Raw genomic sequence first — 23268 nt, forward strand, 5'->3', positions numbered from 1 at the left:
ATTATTTCCACACTTAAAATGTTTAAAACTGTATATTGTAAAGTGGTGGAAACACTAATACCATACTGGGAAAATACTCCACTACAATAAAAGTCCTGTATCCAAAGTATCTAAAGTAAAAGTTCTCATTGTGCTGTTTATATGATGTATTTAGATTAATGTGGCTGATTGGTTAAGGTTGAGCACATTTAAAGAACTTTAATCTACAGCAATGCATCATATTCTATAAGTTCATCATATGTTTGTAGCGTGAGCTTTGCATAAAAACAACCCTGTTTTCAGCTTTGTGACTGAACACATTGTCCAGATAAAGAAGCAGGAGAATTTTCTCAACCCTTAAAGGACATTATAAACTTTTCCTCCTTCAGTTTATTAAAAAAAAACTTTTTCAAAATCGGCAAATTCAGAGAAACATGGTTTGCACTCGGTATTTAAAAATGTAACGTGAAAAACTAAAGCTGTCAGACAAATGTAATGGAGTAGAAGTAAAGTTACATAAAATGCAAATCCTCGTCATAAAAAAACAGACTTCAAATTTGTCAAATAACTGCACATAATTATATTTATGTGGGCGAACACTGGTTTAATAAACTTAAATAAATTGAAAACAATCTAAGAAATAATCTCATGTTTCCACCAGATATTCTGATGCCCGTAAAAAAACAGCAGACAGGAAAAAAGTAGACGCTGTTACCACCATTGTTGTAGTTCTTAGTTTGTTGTAGTCCTTTTTTTTCTTTTTTACTGTACCCAACCTGTAGTACTACACCTTACCAACAGGTGGTGCCATGCTCCCAGTAAACCATTGTTCAAGCTCTTTCTATTGCAGCTGCTATCACACACACAGCATCATGTGTGGATTGTACAGAGTCTGTCATCTGGACGAATTAGTGAAGAATATATGGAGATAAAATATATTAATTTCTATTTTTCTTCAAATTAACCACAGTTCTAGCTCTTGTTTGTAAGAATTTGGGGGGAAATTATTCATTTCACTTTAAATAATTACCGTAATTAACAGCCTCAGTGAAGGAAATGTGTAAAATGTTCCTTTAGGGCTTAAAAAAGTGTTTGAGGATGATGAATGATTTATTCTGCAGGACACACATGCATACCAAAACAATCCTTATACATACAAACGTCCCCTTTAACAAAGGTTGTTTGTTATGTTCAGGGAACTTTAGTTGTTGTTGTTGATCTGATTTAAAGACAGTAAAAGGACAGTGAGGAGGTGCAGTATTTATGGCAGGAGGTGCACTGAGGTTTCGCTGTGAAATACATACGATGAGCTTCTATTATAATTAACTAAACAATTATAATTAACTAAACGAGTGCAGTCTTAAACGCCCGCAAAAAACGTCCTCTGACCTCAAACGCTCCGCTGTGGCACTCTTTTACAAATTGGCTGTAAAGCATAAAATTTACACCTGAGTGTCTCTCTCAACAGGATGTTTAACCCCTGCAGGGAAGAACGACATCACGCCCAATTAATCGGGCATTAATAAAGAATCCGTCATTTGGGACGTTACAGTGAAGTGCTGCTAATTGTTGAGTTTATGAACATTTAATAATGCTACCTTTGATACTCGTTGAACTTATTAACTTTTAATCCCTGACCTCATCCATGATTAATAACTCTCTGTCTGATCCCTTTTCAAATGAGGCCCCGGCTCTGCCTCTGACAGATGGACAGCCCAACTGCTGCCAACTGCTTTCCATGCAATATGCAAGATGTATGTAACACACACACACACACACACACACACACACACACACACACACACACACACACACACACACACACACACGTGCCCATCACTCTTATTAGTAGTCTGACAAAGCGGGGAGTCTCACTGCAGCATAAAGGGCTTATTTCTGGACAGGAAATCAGACTCTTCTATTAGTTCATCAGCAAGACAGAGACACAGGAATCATTAGCATGAGAAAGGCAGGCAGGTCTAATAGAGTGAGAGCGAGGGAGTGTGTGAGACATTAAACTGTATCCCTGAAGAGCAAACAGGAAGATGAATATGAAATATTGTTTAGATTACTTTCACAGAAATATGCAAAGACTCAGATTGTTCTTGTTTTCAATTAAAACTTTAGATTAGAAGCTTTCTCTAAAGTTTGAGATCCTTTCTTTATTGCGAGAGTTTCCTAAACTGGCACAGCCTGTTTCTGTTATGTATTCTTTATTTTAATATTATTATTTCTTCCTGTAACCTTGTTTCTTTAAATATTTATTAATTGGAATAAGCCTTTCTCTGAGGTGGGGCGAGGGTTGGCTTTAATGTCCATTATTCTTACTTTTATTTCTTACACACTCATTTAACTTGTTAAGTCTGAGCTGTTTTGTTCTAGGTTGTATGAAAAAGATGCAGTAAATATATTCTTTAAAAAGAAACTTAAGTTTAATGTCACTGGAATTTTGTGATTTGTTATAATTCGTTAGATCATTTTATATATATGAAATATATATATCACTATGTTACCAAAGAACTGTTCTAGCAGGTAGATTAAAGACACAATTTATTGACAAAAGGTTTAATTAAACATATTAATAATAACATAACCAAAACATTTTCACATTAACACCCAAATGAACAACAAAATTAAGTTTAACCATCTAATCAAGGTAAAAGTGCACATAAAGATAAATAAAGATGTACAGAATAAACAATAAACTGATGAAATAAAGTGAAAGAATGGATGAAACTGAGATGTGTACAAAATAAACACAACTTTATTCGAGATATATAGTATAAACAAACAAGTATGGTCTGTTGATGTTATTGACAGAATTAACTGTAAGAAGATACGTAATGTAAACTGTAAAAGAAACAATGTGCACAATATTTTTTTTCCATGTTTGATGGTACAATCAATTTATATCACACTTCAGTGTAGCCGTGAGCAGATGTAAGATAGAAATAGTGTTTTTAATTCACTGTATTAAACAGTCGTTTATACTTTTTGTTGCTTTCCATCAATGGCCATTAGACCGGGCTGAAAGCTCTGGAAGAAATCTAGTAAGAAGACCTTGAGTTGAGAAGTAAACACTTTGTTCATGTTTGTTTATTTATCATTCAGTATGTTAATTAGTTAGCAGCTACAGACACTTTAAAGGAGGAGTTATAATTGTTGACAGACGCATTAAATACATAAAACTGCTTATGATGACATAATAATGTGTTTATATGCTGCTTATAAATGCTGAATTAGTGGATTTTGTTGTATTGTTGTAATGTATAAAATGTACATATCAGTAATTTGCCTTAAAGATATATTGAAAACTCAACATAAACCATACAGATGCACATAAACATACGTCTCCCTCTTTGTAACTTGACTTAAATGATCCTGTATTAACTTATAATGACATAATAATGTGTTTATATGCTGCTTATAAATGCTAAATTAGGGGAATAAAGTACGGGGAGTTTGTTTTAAACATACGTCTCCCTCTTTGTAACTTGAATAAATGTTTGAGGAGCTCCTGATCGTAAAGTGTAACTGTGGCTGATGATGGTGTTTGGGCCCCCCAGCACACGGCCTGCATAGATTAAGATCAGCTAATTAAAGGCTCTAACAGTCGGGTGTATTCACACACAAATTCTCTCATTGAGGCTGTGTGTTTTTTCAGTTTGGAGCAGGAATCAACAGACAGACACTTAACAAGCTGCTCGACACAAACGCACCGAACCCCGTCTCACATTTGTAAATGTGCAGCAGAGTGGGCCGGGCGGAGGCTCTTCTATGAATGTTTTAAGAGAGAGGAGATGTCCTTTGAAGCGGTGACATAACAACTCAACCATTGAGGAAATGTGTGAGCTTAAATGCGCACTAGACTGTAGTTGTTTTATGTGTGTGTTGTAATTTGATATTGTTGCTCTTAAGTGTTTTCTAATTCATTTAAAAGCTGGAAATCTCCCTGATTTAGCAAATAAATGTCAAATATATGTCATTTATGTAGCGTAAAATAACATATTTGCTTCAATTAGACACATATTGAGTGTAGTAAAGATACTTTATTGAATTAAAAGTACTAATACAAAAGTACTCAATGGAGAGAAATGTCCCCTGTTAAATGTTATACATATATTATTATATCATTAGAATATTATGACACAAGCATTAATGTAAAAGCAGGATTTTACTATTGTAGTTAGCTGAGCTCATTTTTAAACTATTTTATATGTGGCTGCAACTAATTATTTTCATTATGGTTTAATCTGCTGCTTATTTTCTCCATTAATCGTAAAAAAAAAAAAAAAAAATGGAGACAATAAAAAGGAGCCACTATATACAAATATTAAGAGCAAGTGAAGAAGAAAGCAACATCAGCTTGTGATACAGTTTTCGATTCCTGATCGGCACCAGGAAAACTAGATACTCAGCTTCCTTTTTATTGCTTCTGAATTGTCGTCATATCTTATTAAAATATACTCAAGGCCTTGTCAGGATGTAACACTGCACTCTATATGCACTCTATAAACCTCCTCCTCCTCCTCCTTCCTCTCTTTAACCCCCACATACATCCAGCACAGCCTCCCGTCTTCGTCCCCTCCTCATCTTTTGTCTGTCTTTCCCTCCAGAATTCCTGGCCAGAGGCTCGAGTCTTCTCCCTCTGTGTTGCTGTCCATCTGTCGGCTGCCGGGGCCTCCTCCAGGAGCAGATGTGTACTCCTTCTCCCTCGACCTGAGCCCCGGAGGTGTGGGGGTGGTGGTGGTGGTGCGTGGTGGCTGACCAGTGGAGGGGTGACCTATACCAAGGGAGAGTCTGCATTGACACTAGTGGAGACAATAAGGGGGAACAATGGTATGGATGAACACCAGGGAGGCGGTCGGGGGAAGCAGTGGCTGACTGACCGTCTCCATGCAAAGGCTTCGTATTCCTTCAGCCCTCTGTGAAAGAATGTGAAGATAGAGGAGGAAAAGTCTGTGTGGTTACTTATTAAAGATCATGATACAACCTCATCACAACAGGAATCATCGCTTAGAGAGAAAATGATCATTCATGGTCATTGTCTGTATGTTGACATTTAAAAAAGTTAACTGGATCCATCCATAAGTCAAACGTCCCAAAAAGAGGTTAGTTAAGTAATATTTTTAGTCTAAATTTTGACCCGTTTACACAAGAAACAATCAAATCTCCGATGACAACCAGGATAAATCAGAAGACTTTTTATAATGCCACATTAGGGGCAGTAAACGTTGCACTGGTGGCCCATATCCTCCTTTGGTTTACAATACTGACAAGAAACAGTGCTTCTGCATCCGCTCAGTTTGCACATCCTTATCTTAAATGACCTCTTATCTGAAAAGTCTGCTGGCGGGAAACCAGAAACTCTGGGATAAGGCATTTATGCTAATAGGAGAGCAAAACACAGGGACTGTGTTTTAAGGTCGTTTTTTCATTGTAGTTACAGAAATAGTTCGGTATTTGGAAAACCGGGGGGGGCTAACAACACTTCTTAATGTTACAAATTATATCAAATGTTCCTTCATTTGTACACAAACAGAAATGTAAAACCAGTAAATTGTGTTTTTTTTCTACGGGAGATAGAGAAATATTCCAGCACGTAACTAAAACGACAACATGTCAGTTTCACATTTGTGTACAGATTAAGCAAATTAGATATAATGTGTTAATAAGTCAAATTATATTACTACTATTATTACTATTTTTTAACCCTGAAAAGAGGCTGTTTCCCATTGCTACCATGCTTAGGTAATCACCTGCTAGCTGCCGCTGCCTCTTTATCGCACAGACACGAGAGTGGTTGCTCTTCATCATCTAACACTCGGCAGGAAAATGAATAAATGCACCAAAATGTCAAACTATTCCTTAAACTGGAATGAAAAACAACCTACGTTTTTTTAGTCTTATATTAGCAAAAATTCACTATCACAGGATGTCTGGTTTCCTGCCAGCAGACTTCACAGATAAAAGATTTTTCCCGATAAGCACTTGCAGATTAAACATTGTAAACGTATATTTTTTAACCCAGGTTAACTGTTTCGCTTTGCCTCCATGCATCACCAGCGAGCTACAGCTTCATTTTAACTATAGGCGAGTGGTATCAGTAACTAAATACAATGTATTTATTAGTTTTGACTCTATATTTATGTTAGAGACTGTTTGATATTATTAATCATGAAGCTTTTATCTTGGGTGCTTTATAAATTAGTGTCGATTGACCCACTTACCTTTATCCCATGAAACCATGAACTTAAATTAATGCTACTTTTATGGGCCAAACTTTGATCGTTGTGTGAGTTACAGCAGAGGGTGTGTTTGTGCTTTTATTTTGTGAACAACAGAGCTCATACTGGGTTACACACAGGTGGAAGGGGAATAAGGATTATCTCCCTGCACGAATCGTGATACGGTGAAAATGTTGATACTAAAACTGTGAAATTGCCAGTGGATTTTTTTGAGTTAGTCAGCCCCTGTATAACCTGATATATATAATGGTCACAGTAACTTCCTCCTGCGGCAGAACAAAGCTCATAAATAGCTGTGAAAACCCATCATTACAACGCTGCAGCGGAATGAAGTTCTGAGACATTTTTCTTGCGAGCGGCCTGCGATGTTAATTAGCCGCAGGGTGGTGTCATAAGTTTGTGGTGGTAAACTGTCTCCTCTGTCAGTGTGACAATCTGGGTTGCTCTGTAATGTAGCTGCCACCGAGTCTGCGTTAATGACCTGTTTGAACTAGTGTCAATGTTAATGCTGCTGCAGGAACACATTTCCAGATAAGACAGATGCAAATGTGCGAGTAAGTGTCCAATCAGCCGCTCGTTGAATCCTTCCCTCATCAGTACCCTGCACTCGGGGTCTGTCAGCTGTCCAGTATTTCTATTTTACGCTTGTTTATAACTTATACTGCACTACGGATTGTGTGGTATAGTTACTAGTTACTTTGCTGATTAGGATTTCACAGTCAGTGTGCAAACTATAATGAATGGTTGGAGATTTAACTGCCCAACAGAACATACAGTAGTGAGACTGCCTGCTTTCATGTTATTTAACAGTAATAATAATCAAAATATATAATATATAGACTTAGACTTCTCTTTATTGATCCCTTTGGGATTTGGCTTACAAAACAGGGGGTCATTCTGCAACATATCTTCAGATCAGATCTTACTTCTGATCATTTAAGTACATTTGATGATAAAACTTCTTTCTTTTGTACTCAATTAATCATTTTAATGCATGACTTTTACTTGTAATGGAGTATTTTTAAGTTAAGGGTCTGATTAATTCTTCCTACACAAGAAGAGCTACAGAAACTGCATCTTTTTGCACTTTAAATCTATTTCCTGGGCTACTGTCTTCTTCTACTAGTGCCTCTGTGCCTGAATTGTAGCAGTGTTGCTGTTTTTTATCCTTTCTAACAAGGACATTTCAGTGCTGTTTGCTTAGCATTAAGCTATCTTCATGTTTACACAGAGACACAGTTTTTTAGGAGAATGTCACCAGCATTGCTGCACACAGGGATTGCACTGAATTTGCTATTTTATTTTGCTGATTTAGTTATTTCAAAACTTTTATTGCATAAACCTTAGAAAAAATGACCTCAACAGCTCAACATGCACACCAGAGGTGGTGGTACTCAATGAGAAGTAAGGGTACTCATGCAGGCAAAAATCAGAAGTGCAGGTACTCAGTACTGGTGAGTATTGTCCCATTTCGGGCACTGGAGGGCATATAGTATATAATAGGTCTCTGTCTTAAAATAGCACCAACTTCTGAGAGAAGAATGGAGAGTTGAAGTCACACGAGGGTCCAAAAAAAAACCTTCAGAGGTTTTCTATATTGACAACAAACGCGAGACACTGGATACTTGTCATTTATTACAAGAAACATTTTTAGAAAACAGCTTCTGTATTCAAACTCCATTTGTCATTCACAAGTATCACCTTGAGAACGGGGCTTCACACCTACATAATACTGGAGAACTGTAGTGTTTATGTATGTGTGTGGGTGTAAAGTTCTCCCTCCCTCGTAGCTCTACACCCTCTCTACCAACAGCTGCAGGCAGAGGCCATTGGTGAGAGTCCCAGGTACAACAATCCAACACAACAAACAGCCAACACACTGTTTGACTAAGTGAGTCCCATTGTGAGATAAATAGAGATTAGATTGGGTTTAACAATAATACACTGCAGTAATAAACTCTATCCATTTTTTACAGCAGCATTTACTATCGTTATAAAGGTTATATTGATTCTAGCTCACTGCCTGCAGGTTGTTGGAAAGCCTTAAATTTATTGTTTTCTCTCATTTTGAAGGTCCACACTGGTTTGTTTACAAGTTCCTGCTCTTAAACAACAAATTACTTTCTTGCTGACAATGTTTTTTGAATGCATGTCCTACAGTTTTATGTTTTTCACGTGTGTTTTTTGTTCCAGGTCTCCATTCATTTCTTTAACTTCTGAAAATCAACCGAGTGCTGAAACTGAAGCTGCATTAATTCTGTTCTTTATTATTATAGTGCAGTTTAAAAGTAGATTGAAATCTGCTCTTGATTTGCTCATAACAATAATTTAACTTTGACTTAACTTTGCTTAAAACGTGACTGTAATTGATTCTCAGAATTGTTGCTGATTAATTTTCTGTCATTTGCAAACTGGCTGGTGTATAAAACTTCCTTCCCATCTCTCAGAATGTCTTTATAAATTTTATACCGATGACCCAGCTGACTGATCGACAGAGACGGTCAACCAGTTTGGATTATCGAGTTATGCTTCATGACAGCTGTACTTGCTTTCATCTTATACATAGACACTTTTCTTGTCCCATTTTTATTGTTATTCGTGCAGATTCCTCGACGTATAAACCTATTTAGCAATGTACCTAATGCAGATTTTTTTTAAATTTAAATCTGGATGCTTGTTTTGTATTCGATGGTAACTATTATTAGCTTTGGTAAATAAACAGTTTGTGAATCGTGCTCACTTGTTATTTTTGGGGTGTTTGGTGTGAGCTTGTGTAAAGAGGAAATTGGCGGGAAGCGGGGAGTCACTGCAGGTTTGGTGGAAACAGAAGGTGTCGGGAGGTTTTAGGAGGTTTTATTCTCGGTGTGTCGCTGTCTTTCTCTCTCTCTCCCCCCCCTCGTTTTGTCTCCTCTTTAGGGATGTGGGGTGGGGAGCCTAGAGTCACAGGCCTGTGCTCGTATCTCTCCAGGGAAGTTCATTAAACTTAATTTACATTTGTGATGCCAATCACACTTTAGCTGAATAAAGACTGTTCCGGTGAACAGTGGCTTTTCTACAAGGCCAAAAGGACAGGACACCCCCGTTACAGCTACAGGTTTGCTAAAAATGATACTGAAAGACCTTGTTGTTGTGCTAAAAAGAGTGCTGCCTGCCTGATAAGCTATCAGCCTGTGAATTACATATAACTGCACATTCAGTATTGTAAATAAAGTCAGGGCCGTGCATGAGAATCATGGACTTCTGGGGAAAGACTTTTAAAGTGAAGTAAACAGAAACTTGAGGAAAAAGTTGCAGAACCACAAACGCAAACCTCCCGTAAACCTGAGGCCAAATACTGAGGAGTTTTTACTGGTTACATGTGTCTGGTTTAGTCGGTCGGACAGCCCCAGCAACTCGTTACAGGCAGGTGTGTGTCTGTTGGTCAGCAATATTGTATTTGACTTTACAAACATGAGGTTTGGTCCCTGTTTGCAGACTTAAACTTTCAAAATGGAGTCCTGAAGAAGAAGCTAGTAGGTGACACAGCAAGACATCATAGAGCCTAATCCAGGAGACATTATGTGTGTGTCTGAGTGGAGACCAGCAGGCAACAGAACTGGTTTAAACTTATTTATTCCACAAATGTACTTAAACTAAACTGTCTGAAATCCCATTCACTTGATAAGATTACTCCATCATACAACCATATGTGCATACCAGAAGAGGCAGTGTGGATGATTTTTAGTCATTTTAAGTGGTTTCTGTTGCAATTGTTCTCGCATTAGAGACAGGAAGCGATGTAGGAAAATATAACTAAAACCACTTTACTCTTTAGTCCCACACCAGCTCACACACACATCCGCAGATTGCAAAACCACACACACGCGCACACACATCTGTACACGCTCAGAAACACCAAGCAGCATTCATCACAGCTGACCTCTCAGTACACGACGTAACAACGAATTTAAAGATGATTTTTTTTTATAGAGGAGAAGAATGTGTGAACTGGTTGGACAGAAAGGCAAGAAAGGAAGCATTCGGTATTACATCAGTGGGAAACAGATTTCTTTTTGTCTGAGTCACTTTGTGTGGGAGGCGTATGAGCTGGGCTTCTGTTACCGGTATGTTGCACGCGGTCAGCTCACAATGTGCTTCACCAAAATGTTGAGAAATGATATGAGAGACTATGTAAGAAGACAAAGCTGTGGTTTCTATCTATCTATCTATCTATCTATCTATCTATCTATCTATCTATCTATCTATCTATCATGGGCAACAATATATAAATTCAGGTTTTATCTTATCTTTTATCTATCAAATAAAATGATGCAATATTTATTTATAACTTCCAGGTTTAGATCATTTATATATTTATTTATATACTGTATATGTGTGTATATGCAGCCTTGCCAATACATACAGTTTGCAGTCTCTCTGTCCTATTGTAAGCATTATGCAATAAACTTTTATTTCAGCTTGCATGTGTGAATGAGTTCGACCTCAGTTTAGATTAATTATTATCATTATTATTATTTATGAACTTACACTGTGGTTTTATTTGTGGGTAAACAGCCCTGCAAGGCAGCCATTTTGTAAAATTAAGAGACATTTGGAAAAGCTGTGTCCTGTTTTGTTCATCTTTTCCAGAATCTCCTGTCAGCAAACCCAAGTGAATCTTACTCCACACACATACAACGACACAACTCCTCCTAAAGCAGGGACGTCTATTAGTAAAAAAAAAAAATCTATTTCTGCCATATTAATTGATAAAAGCTAAGAGAACAAAAGATCTCTGAGAAGAAAGATGAAAAAATGTAAAGGATTGTGTCACATCCTCCTTTCTCCTCCTCCTCCTCCTCCATCCATCCAGCGAGGGGACAACAGCCGCCGTGTCGTACCGCGCTCTGATTGGTCGAGAGGATGACGAACAACGGCGCTGATTGGCTGACAGATTGCCGCTCCTGAGCTGCTATTTTGAACATAAATACGAGCAGCTCCGGTCTCTTGTTCTCAGAAACCCGGGGGTCGTCAGAGAGGGAGTACGCTGTGCTACAGCTCTCTGACAGGAACAACTATGTGGCTTTAGTATCTTAACAAGACCGGATAAAAGTTTTAACTCCACACGGAACCGCTGAGTCATTTCCCGCCGATGTTTCGGGTCGTTTGTGTTTGGAAAATGTTTTCTTAAATCGATGCTAGCTGACTGGGTAGCTTCCGGGTTAGCTCGAAGTTTTTTTTGCTAATTCTCACGTTCCGACCCCAAATTCTTAAAAAAAATAAAAATAAAATAAATCTACAGCTCACAGCGATAACGTCCTGTAGGATTTGTACTAATTGGAGCGCTAAAGATGGAGACTGTGGATGTTTTTGGCAGCACCAGTCCTGTAAACACCGTTTTGAAAAGCAGGCCCGACGGGATCCCCGGGCTTTCCTCGCTCTCTCTGCCCGAGCTGAGCACAATGAGCGGGCACTGCAGGAACCTGTTCTCCCCTGGACCCGCGACGGTGCTGTCTCCTGTCACCAATCTGGCTCTGGACATGAACAATTTAGTTGTACTCGGAAGGTATTGTTGTTATTATTGTTATTTAAGTCGTATGCTATAACTTCTACGTGTATAAATGTAAACTGCAGCTGTTTTTTTGTTGTTGTTTATGGATGCAAATTGTGGTTTAATGTCCACAACACTGATTTTCCCTGCTCATCTTTTTTGTCCCCCACGCAGCCACTATGATACCCCGAAAAGGAGAAAGCATGCACCACTTGAGAAGGTTCCCTCTTTTGCTTCTGACGTCTCATCTGATGCTGGTGAGCCCCCCCCCCCCCTTTAAAGGCTATTGTCTCTGCTAATTGATGCTCTAGGAATCGATGCCTGAGGGGCCTGAATGTGCATGCATTACATCTGATTTCATTGTCCCTTAAATTCAGATCAGTGTTGTCAGTGGTGATTTTTTCCAACAATTAATTTCTCTGTTAGTTTTTCAAGCCTCTCAGTTGTAATCGATTAGTATTCAGCTGGTTCTTTGGTGCCAGTCTCGGGTCATGTGCCGCACCACCTGATGCTTGTATTGATCTGTGACACGAATCTCTCTTCCTTCAGGCCTCGGCATGGATCCCCCGAGTCCCATGGATCCTGTTGAAATTGAGGACACGTAAGTTGCGCCGTTCTCATCATGTCTGTTCTAATCAATCAGCCTGTGAGCTGTGTCCCTCTGCTCACCCCCACCAGCAGCAGCAGCCCCCCCCCCCCACTCACACACAACCTCCACCTCCACCCTGTGCTTGGGCTCAGCTGAGCCAAGCACTATTTCTCATCTGTAGGATTATTGTTTCTACCGTTGGCTTTAAGATGAAAGCTTCACTCTTTTTGCTAAGAAGATTATCTCATAAGTGTGTGTGTGAGCTCAACTTTCTTTAAGTTACCAAGTGAAAAAGTTACTTAGTTAGTAACCCTTGGGAAGAAGATGCACACAGGCAAGATGAAATGTTAAGACTAGTTCCTATCAGCACTTGGACTGGTTATCTTGACTGGGTTTGTCAGCATAATGCTAATCTTGGGTGGCCCCCTTTCTTAATTCTGAGTTGGGCGAGTCTCTGCAGACATCTGCCGCCGTCTGATGTGCGAGTTCCTTTACAGCAGCATTTGGTCCTCAAGACCTCATTCACCTCCTTTTTACAGCTGCTCGGTTGCTAGGAGTTTTTCAGGCTGGGGGGGGGAGGACGAGCCCCGCGCTTGGGTTTAATGATAGCCCACCCCCTCTGGGTTTTGGCACACTCTTCCTATGCACTGTTATTTCAATTGTAAAAAGGGGCGGCTGGAGTTTCTTCTGCGTCAGGGCTATTGAAATGAGGGCACCCCTGGAGAACAACGGCCCCCACCTTGTTCTGGTCTCCATTGAATGGGACACGCTCTCTCCCCGACAAACAAAAGGGTCTTGCAGAAAAGGGGTTGGCGCCGCTGGCTCCAGCAGGCATATGGTAGATTAGCTGATCCCTGCATCCCTTCTCTCTCCCCCCCCCCTCCTGAGCAGCACACTGAGCTCTCTACTCATTTAGCATACAGGTGGGCATTACTCCAATGCAAAGACCACCTCTTGCCTCTATGCATTCACCCAACTTCCTCTAGTCCAACCGTTCCCCTTGCTTTCTCAATAGAGCTCCAGGTTCTTTGTCTTTTTTTTTTTTTTTGCAGTTTATGACCACAAGGTGTTTTTGACTGGCACTGAAGGCATTCCAGCCTCTTTCCCTCACAGGTTTTATTATACAGACATGTTACTTAGTTAGGGCTGACATAATTGCTTTAGAATGGATTAATTGTTAACTGACTTTACAAATGAAAGGATTACAAAACAAGCCATTTTGAAAATGTGAAATTGGGCTCAGAGAAATTTACATTTTCACTGCTTTCACTTTTTTTTATTTTTTGACTAAATGATTAGTTAGTTGCCTGTTAATTTTTTCTTTCTTGTACAAAGCTGCTTTGTTTAAATCTGTTGCATTTCAAAACCCCTTAATTTTTTTATTATGTTTTCTGTTACAGATTTGAAAGGGCCATTCAACAGTCGAGCAGAGTTATTAACGAGTAAGTTGCTTTCTAGTCAATAACCAACAATCATGAACTAGTGTTTGGTTGTTATTGCCTCTCCTTATTTGAACATTTTGCTCTCCAGGGAGTCATAACTCCTCAGATTAAAGCGGCTTGTCTGCCTTTTTGATTTTGTTTGATTTGACTGCAATTCCTTCTTCTTCCTTCTATCATTTATAGAAAGATGCCAATTCGAAGAATCAACTCATTGCCAGTAAGCAGATTTGTCATGTTTTTGTTTTTTGTTTACCTTCCTGCATGTCTTATTTTATTTCGTAAAATATTTGACTCATGTTCGGGGCTGACAGATGATGTAAGAATTTTGGCTGTCAGACATCCATAAAGCACGCAATATGCCTCCAGAAGAGTTTAAAATGAAGTAAATGGATCAATAAACACACAAGGGACAGGAGTATGTGGGGCAGCAAATGTGACTCTTAAAAGAATCCCAACTGGCTTTAAAGCCTCAGTAAAAGAAATGTCAAACTTTTAGCTGGGCAACAAGATTTTGTCCTGAGGATGGTTCTTCATATTTAATGAGTTCAAATCCTTCTCCAGTGTAAACTTACCACAGGACAGCTTGTTTACAGTTGCTGAGTCTCATCACTGCATCCCTCTTCTCCTCCCTCAGCTCCAGCTGCAGAGTGTCAGTCCTTCTCTAAAGGGACAGGAAGCGGATTCTCACCGCTATGGAATATTCGGCCAACAACCTTCCCTATCCTCTAAACGGGGCAACAAGGAAAACATGCCGGAGGTCAGTGACACCGCTTTGGGCTTTTTGCTTAGAAGGCAAACCTGCAAGAGAACCTACATTGTCAAATGGCTGGTTAGATACTGTAGCTACTGTAGAACTTCAGTATTGCTCAGAAAGCTTTGTTGCCATGGTGAAAGCATAGCATAATTTGGCTTAAAACTTTGGCCAATCTTTGGATTTTTATTATGTCACTTAAGGTTATTTGAATAATATTGGTTTCAGTATCGCAGATTAACACCCAACACAGGACAGGATTATGTTTTTTCCTTCTGTAAGTTTGTGTTTAGTACAGGCGATGAATGCCTCCAGGAATACTGTGTGCAGCTCAGCAACAGATTAGTAGCCACTGACTCAGTGTAGTTTGGGATAGGATTAGATTTGGAGTATTATCCATAAAACCGAGAAAATTAGGTGCTGATAAATGCTTCTTAAAAGGTGTTGAGCATTGATTCACTGTTTATTATTTTTTCAGGAGGGCTTTGAATTCAAGAAACCAACCAAGCCGGCATCACGTTGTCGCATGCGCTCCTTCAACAGCGGCCAGTCAAAGGACGCGTTTGCCCGCCGTCCCAGCTCAGCACCAGCCCTCATGGTATGTGAACACGTGAAGAATCGCTATCAATCATTGTGTTGGCCCGGTTGTAGAGAGACCCTAACGCTCCTCATCTTTTCCCCGTGTCCAGCTTTCTTCACCTCCTCCAATCCAGCAGCTTGACTTTTGTGACAGCCCCATGTTCCTGAGACGTTCCTCCCTCACTTCCTCTCTGGACGACGAAGACGACGGCTTCCTGGAAGTTCTGGATGACAACATGGAGGTAAGGCCATCCATGGAAATGATGTATTTGTTGACTGGATTTCATTTCAGATGCCAGTAAACACCATGATTTCATTGTTTTTTAGCTGTACTATTTGTCTGACAACCTCCCCTTGTTGCCTACAGGATGACTCTGGGATGCCAATGGGAATGGCCAGCTTGCTCACTGCCCCACTGGTGGCCGACAGCATCGGAGAAGATTCTGTAAGTCTGAATCTAGACGTTGTAATGTTTCTTTTATTATAAGTGTTTCTATTAATACTGTGTTTATTAGGCATGTCGTCTTAAGAATCAAAATTGAATCCCTTTTGTCTCCTTCAGCCTGTGATTCGCTGTCGACCGCGGAGCCTGTTCCGCTCCCCTTCCATGCCCAGCCCGGTGTCCCGTCCCTCTGTCAAACGTCCCGACTGCCCCAGAGACGAAAACACGCCAGTGAGGGTGAAGAGGCGACGCAGTCTCGCAGGAACACAAGTCACCACCCTGGAGCAAAACCCTGAATCCCCGAGAATGGTGAGTCCTCCCTGCCTGGTACACCCATAACTGTTTGTCGAAGTTAATGTGGCACCAGTTTAATGAATGAGACCAGTGTTCACATGATGGCAACAGGACTGTGGGAACACACTTTGATAAATGAACTGGTAGATTTCCATTAAGACCAGATTTAGTCACATGCTTCTCACTGTATTCAAAGATGAGATACTCTATATATATATATATATATATATATATATATATATATATATATATATATATATATATATATATATATATATATATATATAGAGATATAATATATATATATAATACATAATACACACACACACAATCACCAACATCAGTGATTGCAGCCCATTTTCTAGTGTTGATCCAGTCCAAATCACTTGCCACAACCTGGAAATAGTCTTGTTTAACAAAGGTGGAATTTTAAGCTTAAAAAAGACAACAGCACAGACGTGGTGTTGGGATGAATTTCCTGAGCACAAACTGACCATCTGTTGCCTCCTTAGTGGAAGTGAAGTAATGGCTTCTGAAGGATTGCTGGCTATTGTCCCTGGCTTTACAGACTATCTCAAATTACCTCATTTTCTCCTTGACTGCCTCCTTAAGTTCTTCCCTTCTTCTCTTCCAGGGCTTCTCTCTGCTCCAGAGGTCCAAGTCCTTCTGCCAGACGGACATTGAGAAGCTGCTGGACGGAGAGGACGGTTCTAACGAGCTAATAGGAGATTTCACCAAGGTAAGGAGGGCGGCTGTGTTTCTTACACTGATCACTTAATTGTGTTGAATTGCTCTTCTGATCTAACTTCCTTTTTTTTTTTTTCTTCCTCTCTTTAGCCTTTTGTACTCCCCACAGTGGATGGCAAACATCAAGACCTCAAGTACATTACCTCAGAGACGGTGAGTAGAGGCACTACTGTTGGTTTTTCTTTCTTTGTCAAAGTGGAGCGGACAAATATATAACATTCCTTTTTTTTTTTGTGCTAGAATTACAAATCGCCCCTTTTTCAACTTGTTAATAATGGTGTTCTGTGTTATCCTCAGATGGTGGCAGCTGTCTCCAACCAGTTTAATCATCTAGTCGAGCAAGTCATTGTCATCGACTGCCGCTACCCCTACGAATTTGAGGGAGGACACATCAAGGTGAGCGAATGTCCAAATACTTAGTTTTTTGAGCAGAAAGAAAATCCACTGTGGGAATCATTTCCTTCAGAAATATGTAGAGGTATACACTGCAACTAGCTTTAAGACATTTTTAGACACTGCAAGTCACTGAGAACCATAAATACATTAATTTGATGGTATTTCTCCTAGTTCGTGTACTGTCATTTAATCTTATGAATTAAGCGTCTGGGTTTGTCTTTGGCCTCTCAGGGAGCCCTGAACTTGCACCAGGAGGACCAGGTGGAGGACTTCCTCCTCAAAACACCCATCATCCCATCATGCCAGGACAAACGCGTCGTCATAATCTTCCACTGCGAGTTCTCGTCGGAGCGCGGCCCCCGTATGTGCCGCTTCGTCAGGGAGCGAGACCGCGCCATGAACGAGTATCCCAAACTCCACTACCCCGAGCTCTACATCCTCAAGGGCGGATACAAAGACTTCTTCCCCCATTTCCAGGTCAGTTTAGCTTTTGATTCCTCTTCAACTGAAACTGTTAAACTGTCTGCCAGTCGAACTCTAACAATCTCACCACAGTGCAGTTGGTACCTGTTGGGGAGATTTTGTCTCAGTCTGTCACTGAAGTGGTTTTGTTGAAGGACACATTTTGTACTGAGAATCCCGTTGTCCTAAAAGTAATTCTGTTATGATGATGTGTGATTGGCAGGTAAGCCTTTTGTGCATTTGGGTTTAATTTTTTGAGACTGCACTCAAGGAGTTCATGTCAGGGATTCCCATATAAAACGGCACCTTATGAAAGATAATGCACTTTCTAAGTGTGCATTATGGCCACTTGGAGTTTTCTCCATAATATTTGGATTTTCATACTTTTTTAGTTTTCTAAAGCTTATTTATTCAAATTACACTACTAAATTATTACTCTAGCTTTTATCACCTATTACTATCGGGTATGTAACAAAATAAGCTTATCAGAGTCCCTTTTACAAGCTTTTTTTTTTTTTTTTTTTTTTAGGCATATCTTCGTGGTCTTGCAAAAGTTTGAGCTTTTAAGTTGAGAGGATTTTGTCATATGCATAGCCACCTTTTTTATAATTTACCACTTTAGTTAGCACTTGTCCACTGTAGTAATGATTAAATGAAACCCTCTGTGGCTCTTCAGTACTTTGAACTCCTCTCGTTCTCTTCTTGCGCAGTCACAATGTGAACCTGAGTCCTACCGGCCCATGCACCACGAGGACTACAAGGAGGACCTGAGGAAGTTCCGCCTCAAGAGTCGCACCTGGGCCGGGGAGCGCAGCAAGAGAGACATGTACAGCCGACTCAAGAAGCTGTGAGCGCCTCCTCGTCCTCCTAAACTGCCTCCAAAACACACTGCCTCCCCCCCTGAACAGACGGAGCACAAACTCCTCTCAGCCTGAGGCCTCACCCCACCAAACGAGGAAATGCCTTTTTAGGATTGCGCCAACAGAAGGGGATTTTACAAAGTCTCAAATGTTCATTTAACTATAGCAAAGTTAGTTATTTATGCAAATTTAAAGAGGGGAAAGACGTGACACGATGAACGCTTGATCTAAAGAAGTCGCTGAGGTGCAGTGGACAGATTTCTTTTAAGGTGATCTGAAGCAATGTGATCGTTTTTAAAAACCACTTGGACCTACTGCCTCTTTTACCTTGTTTTTGTTTTTTTACTATCCTGGCGTTTGCAGCACAAATCACTGCCAGATTGCAATAACACAACCAAACCACACTGCCAAGTCTGAAGTCTCAGTCTCCTCCCTGGATATTATTGCTTTTTATTTTGCATTTGTCATGTCCCACCTTATTTAAGCACTTAATTTAAATACCTTGAAATGGTCAGGTGCTTTTTTTGTTTTGTTTTTGATACTAGTTTTATTTTTAAATTTTTAATGAATTGTGTCTACCCCCCCATTTACATATTTAACACATTTTGTTGTATGCCTTTCTCTAGGCGTCCCAAAATACTAATTGGACATTTTAATGACAACTTGTATAAGATTATTGCAGAGCTTTTCTTTTCTTCTTCCTTTCTGATCAGTTGCAATACTTGGTAACTTTTTTTTTTTTCTCGGCCAGAAGATGCCAAAGCAAACCAACTACCTGTTAACTTTGCAGTGAGATTTTTTTCTAATGCTGCAGGTCAGCGAGTGTGAGAGCATTTTTGATCTAAGAAAAACATTCTGTGTTTTGCTTTGATTCTTTTTTTAATTTTGAGAGAAACTGTCTTCCCCTCTGCAGATCTAATGTTGTTTAATGAATTGGGGTGATTTGAATATTTTGGTACAGGCTCGTGGGGGAGCCGCTGAAATAAACAGCCAATGTGTGTTCAATTGTGATGTACAAGTATCTTTATTTTCCTTTTTAAATTGTCTGACTTTAGATTTTGTGCTGTTGGTAGGATCTGGGTCAATAAATGGGAGTTATTTGAATCACTTTGCAGAGTAAAACCAGGGATGCGTTTTCAAATGGCTCCTATTTGCTATATAGTGCACTATAGTTACTTTAAGTCTTTTTTTTTTTTTTTTTTTTTTAAACTGTATTTTTAGTACAAAACTTCACTGCCCTCCAAAAATTCCCACAATGCAACAGAATGTGTCCATAGCGTGCAGACTATGTGCTGAAATACTGTAATGCAATTTAACCTTTCTGTATGTATACATTAAGATTATACAACACTACACCTGTCAGTGATGGCACCAGATTATTCATAAATGACTGAAATCACTTATGAGTGTTTTATTATGTTGGGCATATTGAATAAGGCAGTGATTGTGGACACAGCCCCGAAGGAGACCTTTTTTACTGATTTGATTGATTATTAAGCTCAAATGTCAAACATTCTCTTGCTACAGTTTCTCCACTGTGAGGATTTAAAGGTTGGTTTTTTTTTTTCCTGTTATGATTGTAAAAGCAGAATCTGTTTGCTTTTAAAGGAACAAAACGAGCAGTATAAACCTTTTGAAATAGCAAGTTTGTCAGCTTGAACATGGGTAATGAGCCTTTTTCCAATATTTTCTAATGTTTTGTAGTTGAGAAAATAATTAACACAATCAAATGATGATGAAAATAATCATTGGTTGAAGCTTGACTATACATATCAGTCCGTGTTCCAGATTTAAGGCACTTATGGTTTTGATTCAGAGTTGTAACCGAGGTGCTAACAGGCCCTCGGTGTGCAGGGTTCAGTCAAAGCAAACTGGACTTTCCGCATTTGAACGCTAAGAATAGCACGTGTGCCGTTTTGTTTGGTCTGTCCTGCATGCGGCGGGGACACGGGTTTTCCTACACATAGAGCAGTTCCTGTTTTTTCAAATTCTCCCTCTCTAGCCGACCCTGGGAGTGGCCTCTCCGCTGCAGCACGTGCCTCGACATACATACACACACACACATTCCTGTATGCAGAGGGAGTGGCGTTGTGGGGGCAGCTCCTGGCAGCCAGCCGTTCCCCTGACGTGTCCAGACAGGGAGGTTAACAGTCCTGTTGCACGAGGGGGAAAAAAAATCAGAGCCACCACGTGCTGTAAACACGTGACAGATCTGACGGAGAGGTCATAGAAGCACAACTCCCGCCCTTCTGGCACTGTACCAAAGTTTGAAATCAGGCAGTTTCCCCGCGGACGTGTGTATGGGAATAAGAGGGCAGGCCTTTGTTTGCATTCCTCCGATTGAGCTCTAAAGACTAATTTACAGCCAACAGTTTCTAGCTGACACAAGTGTCTGTTGGTTGTCTTGTGCAACTCCAGCTCAACTGAAGAGGCATGAATTCTTCCCTAAACTCTGGGATGATGGTAAAGATTTAATGTATGGGGGGGAAGTAGGTGGGAAAGCAGAAAACAAAACTTTTGTTTCAGTGATCTTTACAAGTATTTGTCAATTAAGTGTATTCCATTCATATGAAGCTGCCACCTTTGTCTGGGCAAGGCGATTAATTGGCCGGTTACTGAGGTCTAAGGGGCCCTGCACCTTTACATGAGGCATACATAATGCAACACTTTCGAGAGGCTTTCAAGACGAGCTTCATTTTCCACTTCAACAGTTGGTTTTAAAATGTAGATGAGTCCTTGGCAGGTCTCCCTAATGAAAACCGAGCCAGGTTTTACAACAGGACCTGTCCAATTAGGAGCAGCAGATTCAGCAAAGCAAAGGGGGAGCTTTAAAAATTTAGCAAAACTTTTTTTAAATTAGACTAACAATGTGGGCTTTGTTTTAAATCTAAAATCATTACATGTGAAATAAAAGCTACAGATGGTTTTCTTAGTGTTGCAGTGTAATGAGACCATTCAGGCAGATTGTTTTGTCTGTTTTATTTCTTGGTCTTTTTTTCTTCTCTTAAAAGTTTCAAGTTAAAAAAACCTTTTTCTGTGACAAGAGTTAAACGAGAAGATTGAAACAACTTTTATGTTTATTTGCTTAATCTAAAGCTATAACCAGCAGCTTTTTATCGCAGCTTATCTTAAAGACTGTAAACACTGGCCCACTTTTGGTTTTGGACAGATTAAACTAATGAGTTATGTGTTAAAGGTGCTGATAGGCAGATTGAGTAAGTTTTGTACAGAGCCAGTTTAACTCTTTCCCCAGTTTCCAGTCTGTATGCTAAGTTAAGCTAAAAAGCTTATTACGGTACAAATACGAGAATGGAATCTGTTTTTATCTAACTCTCGCTGAGAAAGTAAATAAGCACATTTCCTGAAATGTGGGGGCCATTCCTTTAATTTATGGTTTTGACTTGTAGCTTCTTTACCTTCCCTGTTCCTCATGGCCTTTTTCTTTTACACAGACAACAGGAACAACAATATTACTGGAGGAAACCTGTACATCTAATGTAAAAGATGTCAGCACCACATCTGTAGTTCCTTCAAACGGACAGCAGCTTTAAAAGGTGATAATCATTGTTGTGTTTATTTCTTGCTGCGCTGCACCCAGCTGACCAGAAATAATCTATAACTGCTGCTCTCATAGTGTATAATAGGGTCTATAAATATTCAGATAAACGAGGGAAACTGACGGTCTTTATGTTTTATGAAAATATGTTTGGGAACATCTTAGTCTTTCTTGCCATTAGTGTGTAAAAAGTACAGGTTATGAACTCAACAGAATGTGAAATTATTGGTTATTTTATCGGTATCGGCCGTGTGAAGCGGTTATCGTATCGGCTGAAGAAAAGTCTGTATCGTGCATTCCTAAAAATCCCTCCCTGCCAACAAGGTCAGCAGTTAAACTACAAATGCATCCGTCTGCCTGCCTGTCAGTCATTACAGTAACAACAGTTCTCAGGCACCTCACCAGCACCCTGCAGAGTTGCCCCTAAACTACTCCACCCTTCCTATCACCATCTCTCCTTTGTGAATCCACCTCTTTACCACAGCCTGTCCTGTTTGATACCCCACCCCGGGGTCCTGCAGGCTGCAGCAGGGCCGATCAAAGGTGCCCTCACACAAAGCTTCAGCCTGGGTGTCACCTTTAAAACCCCTGTTTGCTCTCACCCGTTGACATTGACAGTAAACTGACAAACCAGCCTGTAAAACAAGGCCCCAACAACCTGGAAAGGGTGTTGAAACATAGCATAACACTGTGGTTTCAAGGGTGGGGGCTTGTGATTTTGTGAGGTGAACTTCCTTTTTGAATGTCACTGAGGATTAGAAACTTGCGCCGAGTTTTCAGTAAAGATATTTAAACTCTTGTGCATGCTTCTGCTTTCGGTGTATTCACCATTAGTTGAGCATGTTTTCATTTCCCCCCCGCTGAGAATGCAGAATAGGCAGAAAAGATATTTTAGCGTAGGATGTTGTCTTTAGCTTCCTTTATTTCAAACATGCACGCCTCGCTGTTATTGGTCCGTGTTAGTGGCTGATACATCCTGTTGTTGTTCTTATTCGGCTGGTTTCATCAGCGGGAACTGTGACTCATATTTCAAAAGCACTGAAACTTGCTCAGACTTTTGTTGTGGTATTCATCACACGAGTGGCAGCACATCCTTCATGCTCGCTGCTTTGGTTTTAAAAATGTGTTTAAAATATGATCCTCTGCATACAGTTGCTGCAGTAAATATGTTACTGACTCTGAAATCTGGCTTCACTTTCACATTGAATGTCCACATTGGTTTTGGTTAATAGTTACCTGCAGGGATCCCTCTCATTCACTCCTTTGTTACTGAAGCGTAATACCTGTAAATCTGCCTGGGCTAATAATTACACACAGTGTGGGTGTTGCTGAAATACTTCTGGTCCACACCTTTTCAGATGAAATGCTTCATAAAACTGGGCTCAACATTAAG

General features: G+C 39.9%; 1 protein-coding gene across 1 annotated transcript; it reads left to right on the forward strand.

Annotated features, from left to right (window-relative positions):
- Positions 1-11211: 11211 nt before the first annotated feature.
- cdc25b (cell division cycle 25B) lies at positions 11212-19324 on the forward strand. Its single transcript, XM_051381769.1, has 15 exons — positions 11212-11772; positions 11932-12014; positions 12307-12358; positions 13747-13788; positions 13972-14005; positions 14423-14545; positions 15018-15137; positions 15229-15360; positions 15486-15563; positions 15681-15869; positions 16489-16593; positions 16692-16754; positions 16899-16997; positions 17229-17474; positions 18170-19324. Exons 1-15 carry the CDS (start codon positions 11558-11560, stop codon positions 18308-18310), a joined length of 1722 nt encoding a protein of 573 aa, XP_051237729.1. The 5' UTR covers positions 11212-11557; the 3' UTR covers positions 18311-19324.
- The last annotated feature ends 3944 nt before the right edge of the window (positions 19325-23268 follow it).

Source organism: Dicentrarchus labrax, unplaced genomic scaffold (genome assembly GCF_905237075.1).
Source record: "Dicentrarchus labrax unplaced genomic scaffold, dlabrax2021, whole genome shotgun sequence".
NCBI classification, from domain to species: domain Eukaryota; kingdom Metazoa; phylum Chordata; class Actinopteri; family Moronidae; genus Dicentrarchus; species Dicentrarchus labrax.